The 20,539-nt window shown below is 39.3% G+C and overlaps 1 protein-coding gene across 1 annotated transcript in view; it reads right to left on the reverse strand.

Moving 5' to 3' along the window:
- Positions 1-20,539, reverse strand: part of LOC132824800 (structural maintenance of chromosomes protein 1B-like) — a 172,251-nt gene that overhangs the window by 118,206 nt on the left and 33,506 nt on the right. Inside the window, exons 6-11 of the mRNA XM_060839544.1 lie at positions 16,796-17,054; positions 10,322-10,462; positions 6,566-6,648; positions 5,113-5,320; positions 1,787-1,972; positions 544-723 (exon numbers count right to left, since the gene is read on the reverse strand). Coding sequence (XP_060695527.1) covers positions 544-723; positions 1,787-1,972; positions 5,113-5,320; positions 6,566-6,648; positions 10,322-10,462; positions 16,796-17,054 — 1,057 coding nt within the window. The remainder of the gene's footprint in view (positions 1-543; positions 724-1,786; positions 1,973-5,112; positions 5,321-6,565; positions 6,649-10,321; positions 10,463-16,795; positions 17,055-20,539) is intronic.

The raw sequence follows: 20,539 nt of genomic DNA on the forward strand, positions 1-20,539 counted from the left end.
GACTCTTGTCACCATTTAAGGATTGAAGGAAAAATTCATGAGAATCTCTGGCAATGTCAAGAATCTAATTTTTTTTCATTCACATTGTACTTTGCCACTTTTCTTGCCATTCCAGGGAGGTGAAATTTTGCCTGAAGCCCTTTTCAAAATTAATTTCTTACACATCTGCAAAAATAATGTTTTTGTTAATAACAAAATAAAATGATGATAATTTATTGAATGCTGCAAAAAGCAGGAAAATAGCGTATATCCAATTCAGGTGGTAGCTAACAGGAATGCAGCTCTTCCTCTCCTATGTTCTGGAATGCACTGCATGGAACAGTGGTGATGGGCATTGAACGTGTGTAGGATTATAGGGAAAAATCAGGAGAGTGACACTAAAACAAAAAGCTCAGAAAGCTGGTGCAATTACAATGCACTGAACAGCTTCCTTCTGCATTATAACAATTTTCTGATTTTAATATCTGATAGACTATACAAATACCTAATGCAGTTCAGTATAATTAAATCTCAGTATTATTTATGAATAGTCAATTTGCTTACTTTAAGCCTCTCTGTTCCTTCAAATGCAATCTGCCTAGCTTCTTTCAAGTTCTCACATACTAGTCCATTACCACAAACAAACTGTACCACTTTCTTCAGTTGAGGTGACACACACTGAACGACATCAATCATCATTTTCGCTCCTTTAATTTCTCGCAGCTGTTCATTGACTGGTTTTATCTGTAATCATTTAAAAATAAAATGACATTATACCTTTACATTTATATATTTGTTTTGAAAAGAACAAGTCAGGCAAAATTAAAGATAAAGCCCCTAGGAGCACTGTAACATAATTCAAAATAGTAAAGGAAACTTACCAATTTAAATTAAGTTGAAATTTCATAAGGGCAACCCCAGTTCAAAGTGCCCAATGGGCACAGAAAAGCAGAAGCAAGCAAATGGACTTCATGTCTTTTAACATAAAAATATATTTCCAAACGTATTCACTTTCTTGAACAATGGCAATATGTCACCAGCAAGAACTGTAGAAGATTTTTTATCCTCAATGTACACAGGGCAGACAATGGATAAGGCAAATGCAACTTCAACTTGAGAGACCTCAAACATTGTGATGATCAGATCTTATATGCTGAGTATAGTTAAAGAGCTTGAAGTGAAAGTAAGACATCTAAATAAGTCATCTGTATAATACAGGTTACAGTATGAAGTTTACTGGAAAGAATGATCTTGGATCCTGGAGAAAAGGATTGCGAGACAGACTGCATTGCTGAGTGTGGAGGATGAGAAAAAAGGGAGAGGGAGATCAAATTATGTGGTTCCTACTATCAAAAAAATGATTACAAAATTATTTTTTTATTCACCCCACCGCTACTTCTAGTGAGGGATACTTGTCTTTGATCTTTTTACACTCATTAGATTTCCACTTAACTACAGCAAGTTGGCACTAGGATCCTAATGATGACAACACAGGACCTGATCTGCATTAAAAAGAGATAACCACTTGTTTCCAGTGGAGTGACCAAATCAAAATAGTAGATTAGAGTGGTGCTGGAAAAGCACAGCAGGTCAGGCAGCATCCAAGGGGAAGGAAAATCGACGTTTCGGGCAAAAGTCCTTCATCAGCCGCAAATCAAAATAGTAGCCATGCCTCTGACTGGGAAATGACCAAGTCTACTCTTTCAATTTTTTTCAATACAGCTACATTCCTTCTAAAAAAAATGCAGTAAAAAGAATAAAATCAGAGTAACTGTACTATTCTAACATATGAAGTTTTCAAACTTACATCAAGATAATCTAAAGCCAAGAAAGTCTCTGGCTCAGCTCGTTCTTCTTTCAGATAACGAATACAATCCCTGGCTGTTTTTTCAGTAGCAACCACCACAGCATTAATGTATCTGCCAAAGACTTTGGTGACAGCCAGCTGATACTTCTTGTGTATGGGATGGCAGAGATCCACAAGTCGTCCGTACTATGAAACAAAGATCAGATCAAATCTTATTTCCCAAGGAAGTAAACAAAATATGAAATGAAATCACAGGCATAAATAATTTATTTTAAATCTATAAATGTGCAAAGTTAGCTCATTTAAGTGAATAATTTAGAGAGGTCTAATTCTTGAAATTATTTGATCACTCTCCAAAGTATATTTTGGATCAAACTTTACAAGCTTTGTTCGTGATCTCTGAATTTGTCTCACAGAAACCTTTGACTTGCTATCTAAATAGTAAATTGTTAGCTATTTTTGGCTTCATTTCAAAAGTGTGCCTAAGTTCTTCTATTGCTCTAAGGTTTCTGACAACCATAAGTACAGCAGTCCTCCTAAATGATAACAGTTTCAAGAATAAAACTACAAGGCATGCAATGGAAAGCATGGCATGAAAAACAAGACAATGCGTAGAAGAAAAGAAGCTAGAAGGAAGTGACCAGGCAAAACCAAAATGCTTCCTGACAAACTGCGATGTGATTACTGTTAAACAGGAATTTCAATTAATTTTACCTTTAGTGTTCTGAAAGATTTCTCTTTAATGTAATCCTTTTCTTCTCTCTTTATATATCAATTACAATCCATAACAAGCTGGGACAACTTAGTACAGACTTTTACAAATTTGCATTCATAGAGGTACGTATTAGGATTCTGGGCAAGGAGACTGCATGTGGACTACAAAATAGTGATGACCATTGAACTCTGAGCCCCAAATTTCTGACATACACAAAACTGTATACAATGGTTCAGATTTGTAAAAAAAATCTTCGTTTTCTTCAGAAACAGTTTCAATAAAATGTCGGTTTGTGAATGAACAGGTGTCACTTCACAATGACAGAGTGAGCGCTGTTTTATTTTAGTCAGATGCAAGAAATAAAAAATTCCTTGCAAATTTATTTGAAATTTTTGGAAAAGCCAATGGACCTAAAATGCCAAGGTGGGATCAACCTTGGGTCAAGAAACTAAAAAGCAGGCAGAACTGGGTTGCATCGACATTTAGTGCCACCTACTCACCTATTTTTCTGGTTCAGTTATTTTAGGACAGCTGTAGGCAGTCCTTCTTGTTGTCCCCATCTTCAAGGAGATAATTCCCAAGCTAAATTAGAAATTCTATTCTTCCAACTTTAAATATCGTATGGTGGAGCTCATGGCCTTGAAACTTTAAGGTGGCCAAAATAAATGGAGTCCCCATGCCTTGGAACATAACGTCTCAAGAGGTCAACAAATATCAAATGTACAGGGTGAAGTTAAAAGGAATTAGCAAAGAAAACAGAGAGCAAGTAAAAATATTAAAAAGATCATGGAAAATACAAAACTATAATATGCAGGCAAGGGGATACTAAGAAAAGTAGTTAATTAGCGATGTAAAACGCAATATGTGTGTGTAAAGTTGGCGGATGTTGACATGGGGGGGGTTCTCAATGAATACTTTGTATATATTTCACAAAGTAAGGAATTAAATATTTAATGGGAAAGAAATATTGAGGGAGGAAATATCTAGATGTTTAGCATCCTTGAAATTGAATAATCATCAGACTCAAATGAAATTGTCACAGGAAAAAGCAAAGGACAAAATATAATTTTCCAATTCTCTTTGGCTACAAGTACCATATTGGAGAACTATTAATATTTCAAAAAGGAAGAGCTAGCTCAAGTAATTACAGATGGTCATCCTCAGATGAGGGAAAATTATTGGAAAAGATTTTAGACAGAATAAATTATCATTTAGAAGATCGACAAACAAGGACAAATAGCATGTATTTGTCAAAATAAAAGATTATTTTATCTTAAGAGATTATGTCAGACTAACTTGATTGCATTTTTAAGAAAGTAACAAGGAAAATCAATGAGGGTAGCAAATTTGATGTATTCTACACAGAATTTAGCAAATGTTTGAAGAAGTCCCACAAAAACATATTGGTTAGAATGTTAAAAGCTGATGGGATCCAAAGAAAAGTACCATCCGGATCTAAAATTGGCTGAGGCGCAGGAAGCAACATAGCCAAATCAGGTCTAGCATTGCTGAAGCACTCATGATCTACTACAACCATGAAAATGACTTGGTTCACACAATTTGTGAAGGGGCTCATTGATGGAGCATGCAGGCTGAAAAAGAGTTCTATGAAGACACTCAACAGATACCGGTATCCATAAGATGCACCGCAGCAACTCGCTAAGGCTTCTTTGATAGAACATTTTCATAGAATCTCTAGAGTGTAGAAAAAGGGCATTCGGCTGATTGAGCTGTACCGACCCTCCAAAGAGCATCCTGCCCAGACCCCCACCCTATCTCCATAACCCTGCATTTACCATGTCTAACCCAGCTCATCTGTATCTCCCTGGACATGGCAAAACAACTTAGCGTGGTCAATTCACGTAGCCTGCACATCTTTACAGTGTCACAGAAACATGCAGCATCCTGAGGAAAACCACACAGACAAAGGGAGAACATGCAAACTGCACACAGACAGCCAGCCAAGATGGAATCGAACCCAAGACCCAGTGCCGAAAAGCAGCAGTGCTAACCAATGAGGCACCCTACTGCCCTTTTTTAAAAAATCATCAACTCTACCAACTCCACCATAATACATTTAAAGCTATAAGAATAGAATTTCTAAGACAAGAATAATAAGTACATGAAAACACCACACAAATCTCCCCCACATTATGCAACATTCTGAAAAGATGATACATTGGCCCTCCTTCATTATCCCTGGGTCAAAATCCTAGAAACTTCCGAAATAACTGGCAATACTGATATCTAGTAGTTCCACAAGGCAGCTCATCAATACTTCTCAAGAACAATTAGTGATGGACAATAAATGCTGGCCTTGCCAGAAGTACACAGATCCCACATTTTAAAAAAATTTACTGTTAATTTATTCTGGGGAAATTCTAACATCTACTTTTCAAGACAAAGCAATCCGAGCATGAAACCTGGAAATGCGAATTACAGAGAAAGAAAAAGCTTTGTCATATCCTGATCCAAAGATCAAAGAAATATGACTAATTTTGTTTACTCAAACAGGGGAAAATAAAACATCTAACTCAAAACATATGAGATCATCCAGCTAATGCATACTCAAGCATAATTATGTATTGTTCATGTATGAATTTATACATACCACTGAATCCGGGTACATGCGCTTCAAACTCTCAAAGATCTCAGCTTTTTTCTGCTGCCTGTGCCCTTCACGGTGATCAATCCCTGCATTCTGCAACTCACCAGCCACCTCATTTAGCTTTTCACTGACTTCAACTATACGTAGCTTAGCATTCTCTATTTCATTAATCAATTCTTCTTCATGTTGCTTCTGCTCAGTAAGTGAAGCCCTGTTTTGAAAACAGTTAAAAGTGGATGACTGATCTTACAATGTGTGGCCGCGGTGGCCTGTCTAAAGCATCCAATGACTTCGTCGTATTCTAATATCAGCAAACCTCAAGATACCCGTAACTCCTTGCAAATCAGCATACATTGTATGTTCGTTAAACAGGTGTGGAAGTCACACTGACCTTTAAAAAGCTGCAAAAGAAATCCCTACCTTCCTCTACCAACAACTGTAAGAAAGTGAGTGACATACAGATGCAACTAAAACTGCAATGCATTATTTAAAAGCAAGCACTAACTAAAAGGACCAATGGCCTATTTGTGATAAATACTATATCAAGTGTGGTTTATTTGCTCCACGCACGCTTAGAAGGATCTGTCCTCCTGTACGCGAAAATCAAAGTTTCATTGAATCTAGTGCACAATACTTGTGGAGGTTCAAATGCCTGAACTGCTTCCTGCTTGTATTCTCAAGTGTAGTGTGCACAGTCTTTAAGAGCTCAGCAAAATGCTAATACATAACTTACAGCATCGTTTGGTACTAAAGATCTTGATACTGGTTCAATACTCATTTCGTTGTGCATGCAATAATGATCATGATGTTACATTGAAAATAAAAGTCCCAACAGAGAAAAGAAAAGCATGTCTGCTGTTTAACTACTTAAGTAGCAAATAACGCTATTCAGAGTGTGTAGAGGAGTAGAAATCATTACATTCTAAATAAATCACATATAATTAGTAAATAATACTACAGAGGTAAAACCAATGAGTGTAAATAATTAAACTTCTTCAAATTTTCCTTAGTTGCATTTTTAATTTGATGTGCACTGCAATACATTCAGTAAATCCCATTGGTTCAATCTGGTGTGCAGGTAAACACTTGCATAATTTATTTTTTTCTCCCTTTTTAGGTTATGTTACGAGATTTATTTGAAGTCAGTTTAGGCTATTCTCAATGACTGTCTTATTTAGTTTATTCATTTGAAATCAAAGCATCTGATAATTCAGATTTTTCTTAGCACCAAACATTCCACCTTTCCTTTATGCTGACTAATTCAAATTATTGGAGATCAACATTTTTTCTTTACTGAAAAAAGTAGCACTGAAGTATCAGGACTGTTATAATTTACATTACATAAATCAATCAACTAGAATTTCCATAAATCTTTGATATAACTTGATAAACCAAAATCATAAAATATCCAACTGCTAAAATATAAGAGTTGTTTCTCTTCTAGCTGAAGACTTACTTGCAGGTATCGATATATTCTTGCAGCTTTTCTGTTCTTTTGTTATAATCTTCTATTTCCAGTTCTGTGTGCTTAATTCGAATCTGAAAATATTTTTTAAAAACTAATTACACATGAATATTAAATTAATTCTGATTTTAAAAATTGCTTGGCAAAATGAAATTAATTATATAAATGAACTCAAGAGTAAGAGTAAGGAGTAGGGCATTTGGTCCTTCAAGCCTGTTTCCTCATTCAACAAGATCATGGCTGATCTATTTGTCGCCGAGCTCCACTTCCCTGCCTAACCCATTTCCTGGGTCATACACAGCTTCAGAGACCAGTTCTGAATTTTAAAGGTGATAAATTGTGGTCAATTGTACTTTTTACTCTCCAAATTAAAATTATTTTTCTCCCTCACTAATCTCAAACAGAACTGACACAATATAGTAGTGGTATTCCAAGCATTAAAGTTTGAAATTGCAACCATTTATTTTCTATGTAAACAGTTTACGTAGAAATCAAATTTATCGTTTATCATTTTCAAATTTAGGACTCTTCAAATACTTGACAACCAACTACTTTTGAAGTGTAACTTGTATAATGTAGAAAATGAAACAATCAGGTTGCATACAGCAAGGTGTAACAGTCAACAAGGAATTTAATGTTCCTCAATCTCTAAACAGTACCGTGAGTTATCATCCCTACCAAAGATCAGCTTGGTTTAATGTATCAGCTGAAACACTGCGCATCATACAGTCTACTACTCTCTCAGTAATGCACTGAAGTACCATTCTAAACTAATGTTTTGGAGAGTGGCTTGAATCCATAACTTGATGTAAGAATACTACCAGTGAGGTTTGCAAATACAGAGTGACCCCAACAGCATAGGTTCAATTCCTGCACTGGCTGAGGTTACCATGTTTGCCTGTGGTGTGGTGACCCTTAGGTTAAACCAACCCCAGTTGTCTCTCTAATGAGAGAGACATACACAGCTACACAGTCCAGTAGGACTATGGCAACTTTGCCTTTTACCACTGAGTCAAGGCTAACCCCTCAGTATAAAATCAGGCAGCATTACAAGACAAGAGACGACATGACCTAACATATTTTTCTTTGTTTTACACAATTATCCTATTCTCTCTTAATAGATGCAAACAAGCTAAATTTCAAAGGTGAGGTGACAGCAACTGCCCTTGTCATCACAGCAGCATCTGATCAAGTGTGGCATCAAGGAGCTCTAGTAAACTGGAGTCAACAGAAATTCTTCATTGGTTAAAATCATACTGGCACAAAGACTGTTGTGGTCATTGGGAACCAATCCTGGGACATCGCTGCAGGACATCCTTAGTTAATCATCCTAGACTACCTTCAGTAATGACCTTCCATTCATCATAAGATCAGAAATGGGATGTTCGTTGATAATTTAACAAATATTCAGCACCAGTGCAACTCAGTTAGTGAAGCAGCCAGTGTCATGTCCAAGTCTTAGAAAACATCCAGTCACAAAAGTGCCAGATTATCTTCCAAAAAGAGAGAATCTAACCATTTCCCCTCAACGGTCAATGGCACCATCAATACTGAATTCCCCATTATCAACAACCTGGACGTTACCACTGACCAAAAACTGAACTGGCAGACTTACAAATCTTGCGACTTCCAAGAGCAGTCTGAGGCTTTCTGTGGTGTGTGACTCATCTCCTGATTCTCCAAAGCCTGTTCACCATCTACAAGGCATAACACCAGATGGGATACTTGTCGAACAGAGTGGTGCTGGAAAAACACAGCCGGTCAGGCAGCATCCGAGGAGCAGGAGAATCAACATTTGTAGTGCAGCATCACATAGTCCGATAGCTGAATTTGAGATTCTTCTTCTTTTCTTGGTTCTTCGAATTAGATTCCTCAGTCTCCATACAATTTATCCATGTTTTGCTTAGCTCTAGTTGCTCCCCAATGATAAAAATCCTCACATCAAATCCATTTCCCAGTTTCCTCCTCTACCTTCAGCATGAGTTCCAATTTCACAATTTTCAAGCCTCTTCAACTTCCCATAATCCCCTTTGTTATCTGCATCTCTTGACCTTACCCTGACTTCCCATGGACAAGGGAGTCAAAAGTTACAGGGGATAGATTGATAGAGGAAATCTTCTGGTTAAATTTGGTTGATTGCTCCCCTTCCACTGATGCTTAATTCGTCATATCTGAGGCGATCCCGATTCCTAAGGTCCCCTGAACTCTGTTTGTTCCTGACATATTTGTCAGTCTCAAGTCTCTGCGCTGATGTCGCTACGGCAGAGGTGGAAAACTTAAATTGCAAATAACTCCCAGACTCTGCGTAACAATATTTGAGAGATTCATACCTCATTCTGGAAGATTCCTAGACATTTTGGGAAGTTTGGTGATTTTTTTAATGAAACAGGTTCAGAGATTAATTGAACAAGGACACAGCTATATAATTCAATGCCCATTTTAAAACTAAACTTGCGTCTTACTTCTATACATTGTTTTGAATTTGCGTCAAATAATGCACTGGACTATCCCTGCGGTATAGACAGAGGAGTTGGTTGCATCTTCACTACTGATAGAATCCCTACAGCATGGAAGCAGGCTATTCAGCCCATCAAGTTCACATCAACCCTCCAAAGAGTATCCCTCCCAAATCTACCCTAATCCTGTAACCCTGCACTGCCCATGGCTAATCCACCAAGTCGACATATTCCTGGATACTATGGGCAATTTAGCTTGGCCAAGCCACCTAACCTGCACACCTCTTGACTGTGGGAGGAAACCAGGGCACCCAGAGGAAACCCACGCAGACATAGGGATAATGTGCAAACTCCACACAGTTGCCCAAGCTGGAATCAAACCTGGGACCCCGGTACTGTGAGGGAGCAGTGCTAACCACTGAGCTGCCATGCTTCCCTTATCTATCTACATGTGACTGAGGTACAAAGAACAAAGAAAATTACAGCACAGGAATATGCTCTTTGGCCTCCAATCCTGAGCCAATCCAGATCCTCTATCTAACCCTGTCATTTATTGTCTAAGAGTTTGTATCCCTTTGCTACCTGACCATCCATATATCTTTTTAGGTACATCTTAAATGACGATATCATGCCCACCTCTACCGGCAATGCGTTCCAGACACCCACCACCCTCTGCGTAAAGAACTTTCTACACATATCTCTCCCAAACATTTCCCCTCTCACTTTGAATTTCTGAACCCTAGTAATTGAGTCCCCCACTCAGGTAAAAAGCTTCTTGCTATCCCCCCTGTCTATACCTTTAGTAACTTTGTAGACCTAAATCAGGTAACCCCTCAACCTCTGATGTACACAGGGTTTGGGTATTAAAAAGGGACAGAATTTAGGTCAGCTGCAATTTTAAATTGGCACATGAAATTCTTTCAAGTTTTTTTTGTTCTCTTTGTACGGCAGAGAAAATAAAGTCTCATCAAGAAGAAAATGCCTGTTTTAGTTATTCTACTATTATGGCTACAGTTATTATGTAGAAGTTCAAAACCACAAAAATTGCAACAGAAGGTAAATGAAAACCTAAGGCAATTTTTTCAAAAGGAGAAAGCTAGGAGGCAGAAGTGAAACACAATTTAGAATAAATGAAAGAGAACATTTTGACAAATTTGTACTAAACCTATCAATCTTATTGAACTATAAATCCTATTGTCATTTGGTGATTAGTTTGCTGCATTGAATACTTTATGCATTTTAGTAGTAAATTTAGCCGATATTTCTTTTATATACAGTTTTATGTGATTACTTCCAAATCTTTATAATTTCTTTGATTCAGTTCCAGCTTGTCCCGATCAGTCTTTTGCTCACGTCGCAGTTTCTCCAACATTTGGGCCAATGAGGACACTTGTTTTCTCACCAATTGCTTCAGTTCTTTATATTGTTGAATCTATGTAATCAGATAAAAAGCAAACTTAATAAGTAAGCAAATATATATTTACAGTAATAGATGATTATATGTTAGGGAATAATCTGTTTTCTACCATTTAATTCAAGGATTCTGGATGGCAATTATTTTGTTTTCAACGTTTACAAGGTTCTTTCTTATCAAGTACAACCATGCTTAAAGGCAAGAAAATACAAATAAAACCCCAAAATGTTCAATGGACTGAAAATAACTGTTTTCTAATCTTACTCATTATTACAAAACATGTGCATTTATCAAGAAACATTCGCTTGAATTTCATAATGTGGAGGTGCCAGTGTTGGACTGTGGACAAAGTCAGGGTCACGCAACACCAGGTTACAGTTCAATAGGTTTATTTGAAATCGCAAAAGCTTCGGAGCACACCCCTTTCATTAGATGCAGTGACATCAATTGCAGGTATTGCACCCAATGAAGGGGGTGCACTCTGAAAGCTTGTGATTTCAAATAAACCTGTTGGGACATAATCTGGCGTCATGTGACTTCTGACTTTGAATTTCACGTGAGAGACATTCCGGGTGGTTCAGTTTCATTGTGCATGCTTTCACAGAAGTTAGAAGCACCGATCTCAAGCTCCTGGCCTATGCAACAATTGCTTTATCTACAGAAAGAGCAATTGTCTACAAGCATCATCAAATGAAGTCATCCCAGAAATGCATAAGAGGTCTTCAACTGTAATTTGGAAACTTGAAATACTGCTTTAAGAAGCATGCATGATATCCTAGGTTTGGCTCTGCAGTGATCCACTGCAAAATGCTCTTCAGTTCATTGCTAGCAGAAAAGTGCAGTTAAATGATGTAAAAGGAGTGAATCCGATTGCTGAGTCAGCCTCTGTTGGGTGATTTGCAGCAATCTTTGGTGAACTGTTGATGGATTCCAAAGTCCAAGCTCATCTCAGTAATGACAGCAGGGTTGATGCAAAATGCCACTATCTTCATTTGACGACACAAAACTTTCAAAATGTAAAAGTACTGAGAAATGGAAGTATAAAGTTTGTAGTTACACAAGTGTATCCTCAAAGATGTGTTACACATTACTAGAATGTTACATTTCTGTTTTATATTGTTAGCCACGTTATTATTCTTTGCATCTCTTTGTGTCTTGCCTCTTCTTTGTAGCTGGCTTTTCAGTGGTATGATGATGAATGAACAGAAATTAACTGACATTGAACTATCAAAAGGTGACTTTGTATTAATGACATTTGTTCGTGCCAGCTCTCTCATGAATGCTAGATTTGTTCATTGGTGGAATTTAAGCAAACCTTGCAATAAGGGCAGCTTAGGATGCAATGTGAGATGTTGGCGTTGCACTGCATTTCCTTGTTATTCTGCCTTATCTTCCGCTTCTTCCTTGGATCTACCTGATGATCTCCGTACTCTGAAAAGAGTAGTCTTTTAAAGAAGAGTCATGTCAAGGAGGTGACTGCATAGTGGCATTGTCTCTGGGTTAGTAATACAGAAAAACCAGGTGATGTTCTGTGGACCAGAGTTCAAATTCAAAGGCAAGATTATGGAATTGGGATGAAAAATAAGATCTAGAATTATAAGTCTAATGGCGGTCAAGAGATCATCATTGATTGTCGTAAAAAGTCATCTGATTTACTAATCTTCTTACAAGAAGGAAACCTGCCATTCTTATCTGGTCTGGCCTACCTGTGTATCCAAACCCACAGCAATGATTCTTAACTGTCTTCTGAAATGGCTTAGCAAGCTACTCAATTGGTTCTCACACTAAAACTTCTCAAGAAAAAGGAAAAAAAAAGACCATTTTGCATTGACGTCTGCACCAGAAACAACATTGCTAAATTCAATCCTGTGAATTCCGCAAATCCTCCTTACAAACATCTGGAGTCCAGAGCCTAAACTGGAAAAGTTGTCTCACAGATTAGTCAAGCAACAGTCTGACACAATCATACTCACAACATCATACCTTAAAATGTTCCAGCTAACAGCATATCTATTCTTGGATATGTCCTGTTCTACGAGTAGGAGTATTCAGTCAAAATAGAGTTTAATATTGACTCTGGACCTCATGTTATCTCAGAGCGTCAGTTTAAATATGGGTAAGGAAACTCCTGCTGTTTTACACATACTGTCCTCCTCCAGCTGATTCATTACTCCTCCATGTTGAAAACAATTGGGAAAAAGCACTGAGCGTGGCAAAGGTGCAAAATGTACACTGGTATGCAACTTCAATAACTATCAGCAAGAGTGGCTTGGCAGCACCACCAGTCGCGGAGCTAGTCAAATCCTAAAGGATATAGCTGTTATACTGGATCTAAAGCAGGTGTTGAAAGAACCTACAAGAAGGAAAAACATATTTGATCTCTCACTTCACTTGTCTGTCTGCCATATTGCAGGAGTCAATCCTGCCTCATTGTGGAGGCAATATTAAGGATACCCTGTATTGCGTTTTATAACACTACCACAGTGCTGTATGAAATAAGTTCAGAACAAGTCTAGCAACTCAGTTGAGGTGCTGTGGGATATCAACAGTAGCAGCAGAACTGAACTCAAACACAATTTTTTTTTAGATTAGATTAGATTAGACTTACAGTGTGGAAACAGGCCCTTCGGCCCAACAAGTCCACACCGACCCGCCGAAGCGCAACCCACCCATACCCCTACATTTACACCTTACCTAACACTATGGGCAATTTAGCATGGCCAATTCACCTGACCCGCACATCTTTGTGACTGTGGGAGGAAACCGGAGCACCCGGAGGAAACCCACGCAGACACGGGGAGAACGTGCAAACTCCACACAGTCAGTCGCCTGAGTCGGGAATTGAACCCGGGTCTACAGGCGCTGTGAGGCAGCAGTGCTAACCACTGTGCCACCGTGCCGCCCACAATCTTCAACTTCATGGTGCAACATATTCTCAACTCTATCATTACCATCAAACCAGGGGATCAAACATGGTTTAGTGAAGACTGTTAAGAAGTCATGACAAAAGCAGCACCAGACATACCTTAATAATAAGTTAACCAGTGGAGCCACAACACAAGATTACTTGCATGTTAAATAACAAAAGCAACAAGTATTACATTGGGCTACAGGATTCCACAACCTGCAAATCAGATCTAAGCTCTGCAGTCCTACCATATTCAATCATGAATAGTGGTGGACAATTAAACAACTCACTGGAGGAGAAAGTTCCACAAATGATGGGGGGAGACCAGAACATCAGTGCAAAAGACAAGACTGAAGAATTTGCAACAGTCTTCAGCTCGATGTGCTGAGTGTCAAGAACATTTGCCAAAATTAGAAACAGTGGGAATCAGGATAGGACACTCTCCTACTTGCAGGCATGCTGCACAGAAAGAAAGGTGGTTATGGTTATTGTTGGTCAGTCATCTCTGCCTAGGTAATCTGTGAAGGAGTTCTTCGGGTAGTGTCCTAGGCCCAACCATTTATAGCTGCTCCACCAATGATATTCCTTCCATTGTTAAGTCAGAAGTGGGGATGTTTGCTGATGATTGCACAATGTTCAACACCATTCACTATTCCACAGATAATGAAGCAGTCCATATCCAAATGTAGCAAGACCTGGGTGATATCTAGTGACAAGTGACAAGTAACAGGCATGCCATGCAATGATCATCTCCGAACACTCTAACCTTCACTCTTGATATTCAGTTGCATGAGTGTCACTGAATCCCCCATCATCAATATCCTGAAAGTTACAATTGACCAGAAACTGAATTGAATTAACCACTTAATTATTGTGCCTACAAATGCAGATCAGAGGATAGCAATCTTGCAGTGAGTAGCTCACCTCCTGTTTTCCAAACACCTGTCCACCGTTTATAAGCACAAGTCAGGAATATGATGGAATACTGGGTGAGTGCAGCTCAAACAATGTTCAAGAATACCATACAGGATAATGGAATTCACTTTATTGGGACTGTGTCCTGAAACATTCACTCCCTCTATCAGTGATGCAGAGTAGCAGGAACGTGTACCATGCCATCTCTAAGATGTATTGCAGAAATTCACAAAGATTCCTTTGAAAGAATCTTCCAAACCCAAACTATCTAGAAGGACATATTAGATATATGGGAAAACCATCTGTAAGTTCCCCTCCAACCAATCACCATCCTGACTTGGAAACATATCGCTGTTCCATCATTGTCACTGGGTCAAAATTCTGAAATTCCCTCTCTGATACCACTGTGTACCCCTTCACCAAATGGGCTGCAGTGGTACAAAAAGACAGCTCTCCACCACCTTCTGAGGATAACTAGGGATGGATCATAAATGCAGGCCAATGCAGCAAAACACACATCTTTGAATGAATATAAAAGTAGTACCTGAAGGATTAATTCAGTTGATCTCTCAACAGATGCTGCTGTCCTGCTGAGTTTTTCCGTTGCTTTCTATTTTTATTTCTGCACACCACTTCTTGTTTTTCCAGTCAGTATAAACCTCACTGCTTTGCAATTTTAGTTAAGGACACCCTGCACCCATGGAGAGCTAGCCAGAGCTATAAACCCAAATACCCACTTGTGTCATTGCAGTTTGCAGTTGGAAGCAATAATGTTAGCATGAATAGAAGACTGGTTAACAACAAAGAGAAAGTCAAAGGGTAAATTGGAATTTTTAAGCTGACAGGCTGTGACTAGTGGAGTGCTACAAACTACAGTAACAGTTTAGACAAAGAAACCAAAAATCATGTATCTAAGTTCACTAAAGATATAGAACAAGGTGGGAATGCCAGGATATTTCAAAGATGCTCCAAAGTGGTAGAAACATTAACTAAGTAGACAACAAGGCGACAGATAGAATATAATGTGAGGCAGTGTGAGGTTATTCACAAGAATAGAAAAACTGAACATTTTATATGAAGTATAAACATTGAAATTATGAGTCTGGAGAGTACTCCTCCAAGGAATGTAAAAAATATCTTGCAGGTACAGACAAGAGAGTACATTCCTGTGCCACACTGTATTAATTCAACACTATTATAGTTACGCATTCACTCTTCCTTCAGATTGCTTACTGTCTGGTCAATGTTCTGTAAGAGCTTAAATTCAAGTCTTTTGCCTTAGTAAGGAGAATTCAGGCCTATCCATACAATCTATTTGGAAAAATGCGGCTCACTTCTCAACTGTTGTAACAAATAGCACCATATCAGCTGGGAGAATCCACAACAATCTTTAATAAAGCCAATTCACGCTATCTCCCAATATTAATGACTCCTTTAAAAAAAATTACAGATCCGCTTCTGTACTTTTGTCCAAACCTAACCAAGCCTTTCTTTGAACATACCCTGTGTACAAAATTACACTTTCACAAATGTTCCCATGTGCCTGCTGCTGTTACCCTTTTAGGTATATGCTTGGCGAGTTACTGCTGTGCATCTTGTAGACGGCTTACGGTCTTGCTACTGTGCAGAGGTGATTGAGGGAATGAATACCAAGCTGGTGAATAGACCACTAATCAAGCCAATTGCTTTGTCCAGAATGTTATCAAAGTTGTTGCGGGTGCACTCATTGGGGCAATTGGACAATATTTCACCACACTCCTGTCTTGCGCCTTGTTGACTCCATTTGCTCTGCAAAGTCAGCATCAAAGCTAAAAACCTCCAGCATCAGGGAGTTTCCATATTCCAACCTCTTATTTACCAGCTGAGCTGCTGGATGATGTGCTTGCTGAACATAACTTGTGAATCTACTGAGGGACCAAGCTAAGATTGTGACTGGGAGCCTAAAAAGTACTCACCTATATAAGTGCCATCTGAAATAACTCCAAGGCACAGTATCCTGTCACTAAGTCACCCTGCATTTACAAATGAACAGTATTTACTTTAGTACTGTCTCATTTGGAATCAGCTATCAGAATGCCATTGTCTCTGACACTCTCTATTTTATCTGTCAGTCAGGGCTCCCTGACTGGGGCTACTAATCTGGACGAATCAGGGAACTCACATTCTATGAGGTCCAGGTGGCTTACCTTGTTACAATCACTACACAAACCTTTTGCAAAGGGTGTCTCTGGGAAATACCTATGTTCATTGCATGTAACCCCAAGAATACTACAGAAGCCACTCAATTTTTTCAACGTGTTGGGCAGAAAGTGCCCAAAAGCACTGCTTTAGGCACATCATCAACCTGCCTTTAACCCCAGAAAATTCATCAGAGCCTGCAGGTTAATGTCTAAGTACTATAATAATGTCGAAAGTATCTTTGTTTGATTGAAGAAGTTGAAGTAATGACACAAAATTGAAGATGTCACAAGATGACAAAAAATAAATAAGAACAGAAAAGTGAAACAAATAGCAATTGGTCTTGTTACCTGGCTTTCCTCCAGTTCTATGCCATGACCTCTGCTGCTGATTTCTGCTTGTGCTTTACCCTCAAATGCTTTCCATACTTTATTCACATCTTCCAGCTCGAACTCCAGTTCCTTCACTGCCTGCTGATGAATGCCGTATTGTTTCTCACAACTTTTCAGAGATTTCTTAGCTATTTCCATCTTTTTCATGTAATGTCTTGTGTTCTCCTTGGCTTTTATATAGCTGGGTCGTTTCTCATTCAGATTAATGTCATGAACTCTGGTAATGTATTCACAATAAAATTCAATAAATTTACTAATTCATCAATTTCATCTAGAAAATAAGATGAATTTTAATTGGTCATATGATTTTGCAATGTCAATGCAGTGGAAGGACTCTATACCATTTCCTAGATTAAGTCTTATACAGGGAAATCTGTATAGCAAACTAAACATTAGTCAAACATATAAGATCGCAAAAATTATGAATTCTTAATGAACAGTCTTCATAATTCTAGGATATGATGTGAGGGTAAATTTTCCTTGCCTAGTGGAAAGTGCTCATATGGCTTACACACACAGATTCTGCTTCCCTCGGGGGCCAAAATGTCAAATTGCTGTTTGAACAGGTAAAGAGCACCAAGCAAAATACAGTGGCATCTTTATTTTACTATGCAGATCCAACTCAAGGACATCATTATAATCAATGCTATTTTAACAAGAGGTCTGCAAAGGGAACACAACAGAAAGAAGCAGAATTCAGAAGAGGTCTGGAAAGGTAGCTTATGTTTTCTTAAAGAAAATAACTATTTCTTTGTGATTTGGAGATGCTGGTGTGAAGGAGCGTCGCTCCGAAAGCTAGTGTGCTTCCAATTAAACCTGTTGGACTATAACCTGGTGTTGTGTGATTATTTCTTTGTGAAACTGCTGCTCTGGACCGCAAAGAAACTTTATGCACCTTGCACTGTCAATCTCTTAGCCTGAATCATAAAACCGCCCTTAGCTCCACCTTCCTTTAGGAGCTTGGCCCATTCCTTCAGTCTCTTCACTGAAAGTTTCCTACTGCACGATATTATTAAACAGGCCATTTACTACTTCCTAGTTTATCAAACGGGTGAGTTTGTTGATGTACATCAGGCCATTCTGGAGAGATTTCATGCCTCAGATGGGCTATGTGCCTAGCCCATATCTGTATGATGCCTGGCAGAAGCTTAAAATTGGGATTATCATGAGATAGAATTTATGGAATTTACTTAACAAAGGATAGAAAACAAAATAAAGCCTCAAATAAGGAAACTTGATCTAGAAACCTGCAAACTAATTCAGTAAAAAGTTGAGAGACATATGTAGGAAGTGCAGTGATATGTTTTATGCTGTTAGTAGCCTATTTTCAGCATTACAAATGGTGGCTAACAGTGAAAATAACCAAAGGTTCTACACTGGCAGAACAAAGTCCACTGTACACTATCGTATGGTATTCAGAACTTGACAGCCATTGACATACAAAATGTTTGTACAAAACAATTACTTAATTTTAATATCCATTTGGTACTGGGAGTGTTCAATACATTATTTTCCAGCATACAGAACATAAATTTGATAAACCTGAAATGGGGTTCAGCATTTAGAGAATCAATTACACCAACAGTTGATTCAAAAAGCAGTGTAATATTCTGAATCAGAATATATCAATTAAAAAAAACCTTAATTTTCTTTGATATGAATGTTACTTGCCACTTGTCACCTCAAAGAGAAAGTGAAGTTTGTACATGCTGGAGGGTCGGAGACGAGGAGTGTGGTGCTGAAAAAGCATAGCAGGTCAGGCAGCATCCAAGGAGCAAGAGAGTCAATGTTTCTGGCATAACCCCTTTGTCAGGTATGCGCGGCGGAAGAAAAGTTCAATATTGCAACATGTGCGGAATTTGCTGACCCGGGAGGTAGTGGGATGAAGGTAAGACCCTTACTGAGAACAGATAATTCATCCTCAGTGAGGGGGCGATTGAGGGGGGATAGTGAACAACCAGCAGAGCAGGGGCATGGTATAGAGCTGGAGTTGGGCATTGGAGTGGTCATGTGATCATTGGTGACATTGTAAATGACATCATGAGAGGAAGTAATATGAACGATGGAGTCACAGGGGCAGAAGTGGTGTGTTCAGTGGTAACAGCAAGGGCGGAAGTGGCACTCTTGGTGGCGTTCGCTGAAGCAGTGTCCTTGGAGGCAGCTATGGAGGCAATGCTCTAGTAAGTGACGTCAGCGGTGGCGTTCACGGAGGTGGGAAAAGGTAGCGTGTTTGGCAGCAACTGCGGAGACAGAAGTGATGTCCTTGCAGTGTTCACGGAAGCTGCACTATCAGCAGAATGTGTGGGGGCAGAATTGTTGGTGATGATGGCGGCAAAGTCATCAGCAATGTTCCAGTGAGTGACGTCAGCAGGGGCGGAAGTAGCTGCAGTGGTGACAACCACAGGGTCAGATACGATGTGCCGGGTTGCATTAGTGGAGGCTTCGGCAGTGTTTGTGTGGACGGTGATTTCAGAGGCATCAGCAGAGGCAGTGGTTCTGGTATCGCTCGCGGAGGTGGTATGGGTCCACTGTGTGATCAGCAGCAGGCACGGAAGTAACATAGGCAGTGGATTCTGTGGGAATGATGTCATTGTTTGTGGCATTGGTGGTAGCGGCCCAAAATGATAATGACGTCCAACCAGCTCCGGAGAGGACCAGGGGAAGAGTCTGGAATGGTTGAGGGTTCCCAGGTTTGGAGGTAACTTTGAGAGGGGATTATGAACAGCAGAGGTCCTTTTCAAAGCTGGGAAAGTGGGGCAGGGCTGACTGCAGAGAGAGTAGGTGGCGATCTATGGCTGCTGCATGGAGTTATGGATCCATAGAGAGATCTGATTCTGGAGGCTTTGGATTTGCTGTGGGTATTGGTTGTCCCGATCAGGTTCAACTTCCAGTGGTGTGATTGTAGTCTGAAGTCCATGGGAGATAAGTTGGTTACATCGGCAAGTGCTGAGGATGGAAACGGGGCTGTCGTGGTGAGTCTGCTTCAAGATGTGGTTGAAGAGCTTCAGGGCAGAGGAGATGACGTGGGGGTGCAGTGGGACAGAGAATTGTTGAGATCCTTGTGGAGGGAGGAGGGGGAACTTCTTTAACGTGGGCATTCTTAGAAGAGGCTTCACAGTAAGGTTTTCAGCAACGAGGAGAAAGTGAATACTGAAGATGCTGGAGAGTCAGAATCGAAAAGTGTGGCATTGGAAAAGCACAGCAGGTCAAGTACCATTTCAGGAGTAGAAAATTTGATGTTTCGGGCATAAGCCCTTCATCAGGAATGTCATTTGTCACCCAAGCCTGAACATCATCCAGGTCTTGCAACATTTGGGCAGTGACTGCTTCAGTATCTGAGGGAACAGCAAGTGTTGCTAAAATTTGTAAATTCATCAGCGAACATCTCCACTGCTGACTGAATGGTGAGTGGAAGGTCCATTGATGAAGCAGCTAGAGAAGGATATTATTGTAAAGATCTCCTGTACAGATATCCTGGAACTGAGATTATTGACCTCCGACAACCACAGCCATCTTCCTTTGAAGTCATACCTGGCACAATCAGCTCAAAGCACTTTCCCAGATTCCCAAAAACTCTAGATTTACCAGCACTCAATACCACACTTGGTCAAATGCAACCTTTATTTCAAAGGAAGTCACTTTCAACTCACCTCTAGATTTCAAATTTTTGCCCATGTTCAAACCAAGGTTGTACTGAGATCA

The sequence above is a fragment of the Hemiscyllium ocellatum genome, chromosome 19 (genome assembly GCF_020745735.1).
Source record: "Hemiscyllium ocellatum isolate sHemOce1 chromosome 19, sHemOce1.pat.X.cur, whole genome shotgun sequence".
NCBI classification, from domain to species: Eukaryota; Metazoa; Chordata; class Chondrichthyes; order Orectolobiformes; family Hemiscylliidae; genus Hemiscyllium; species Hemiscyllium ocellatum.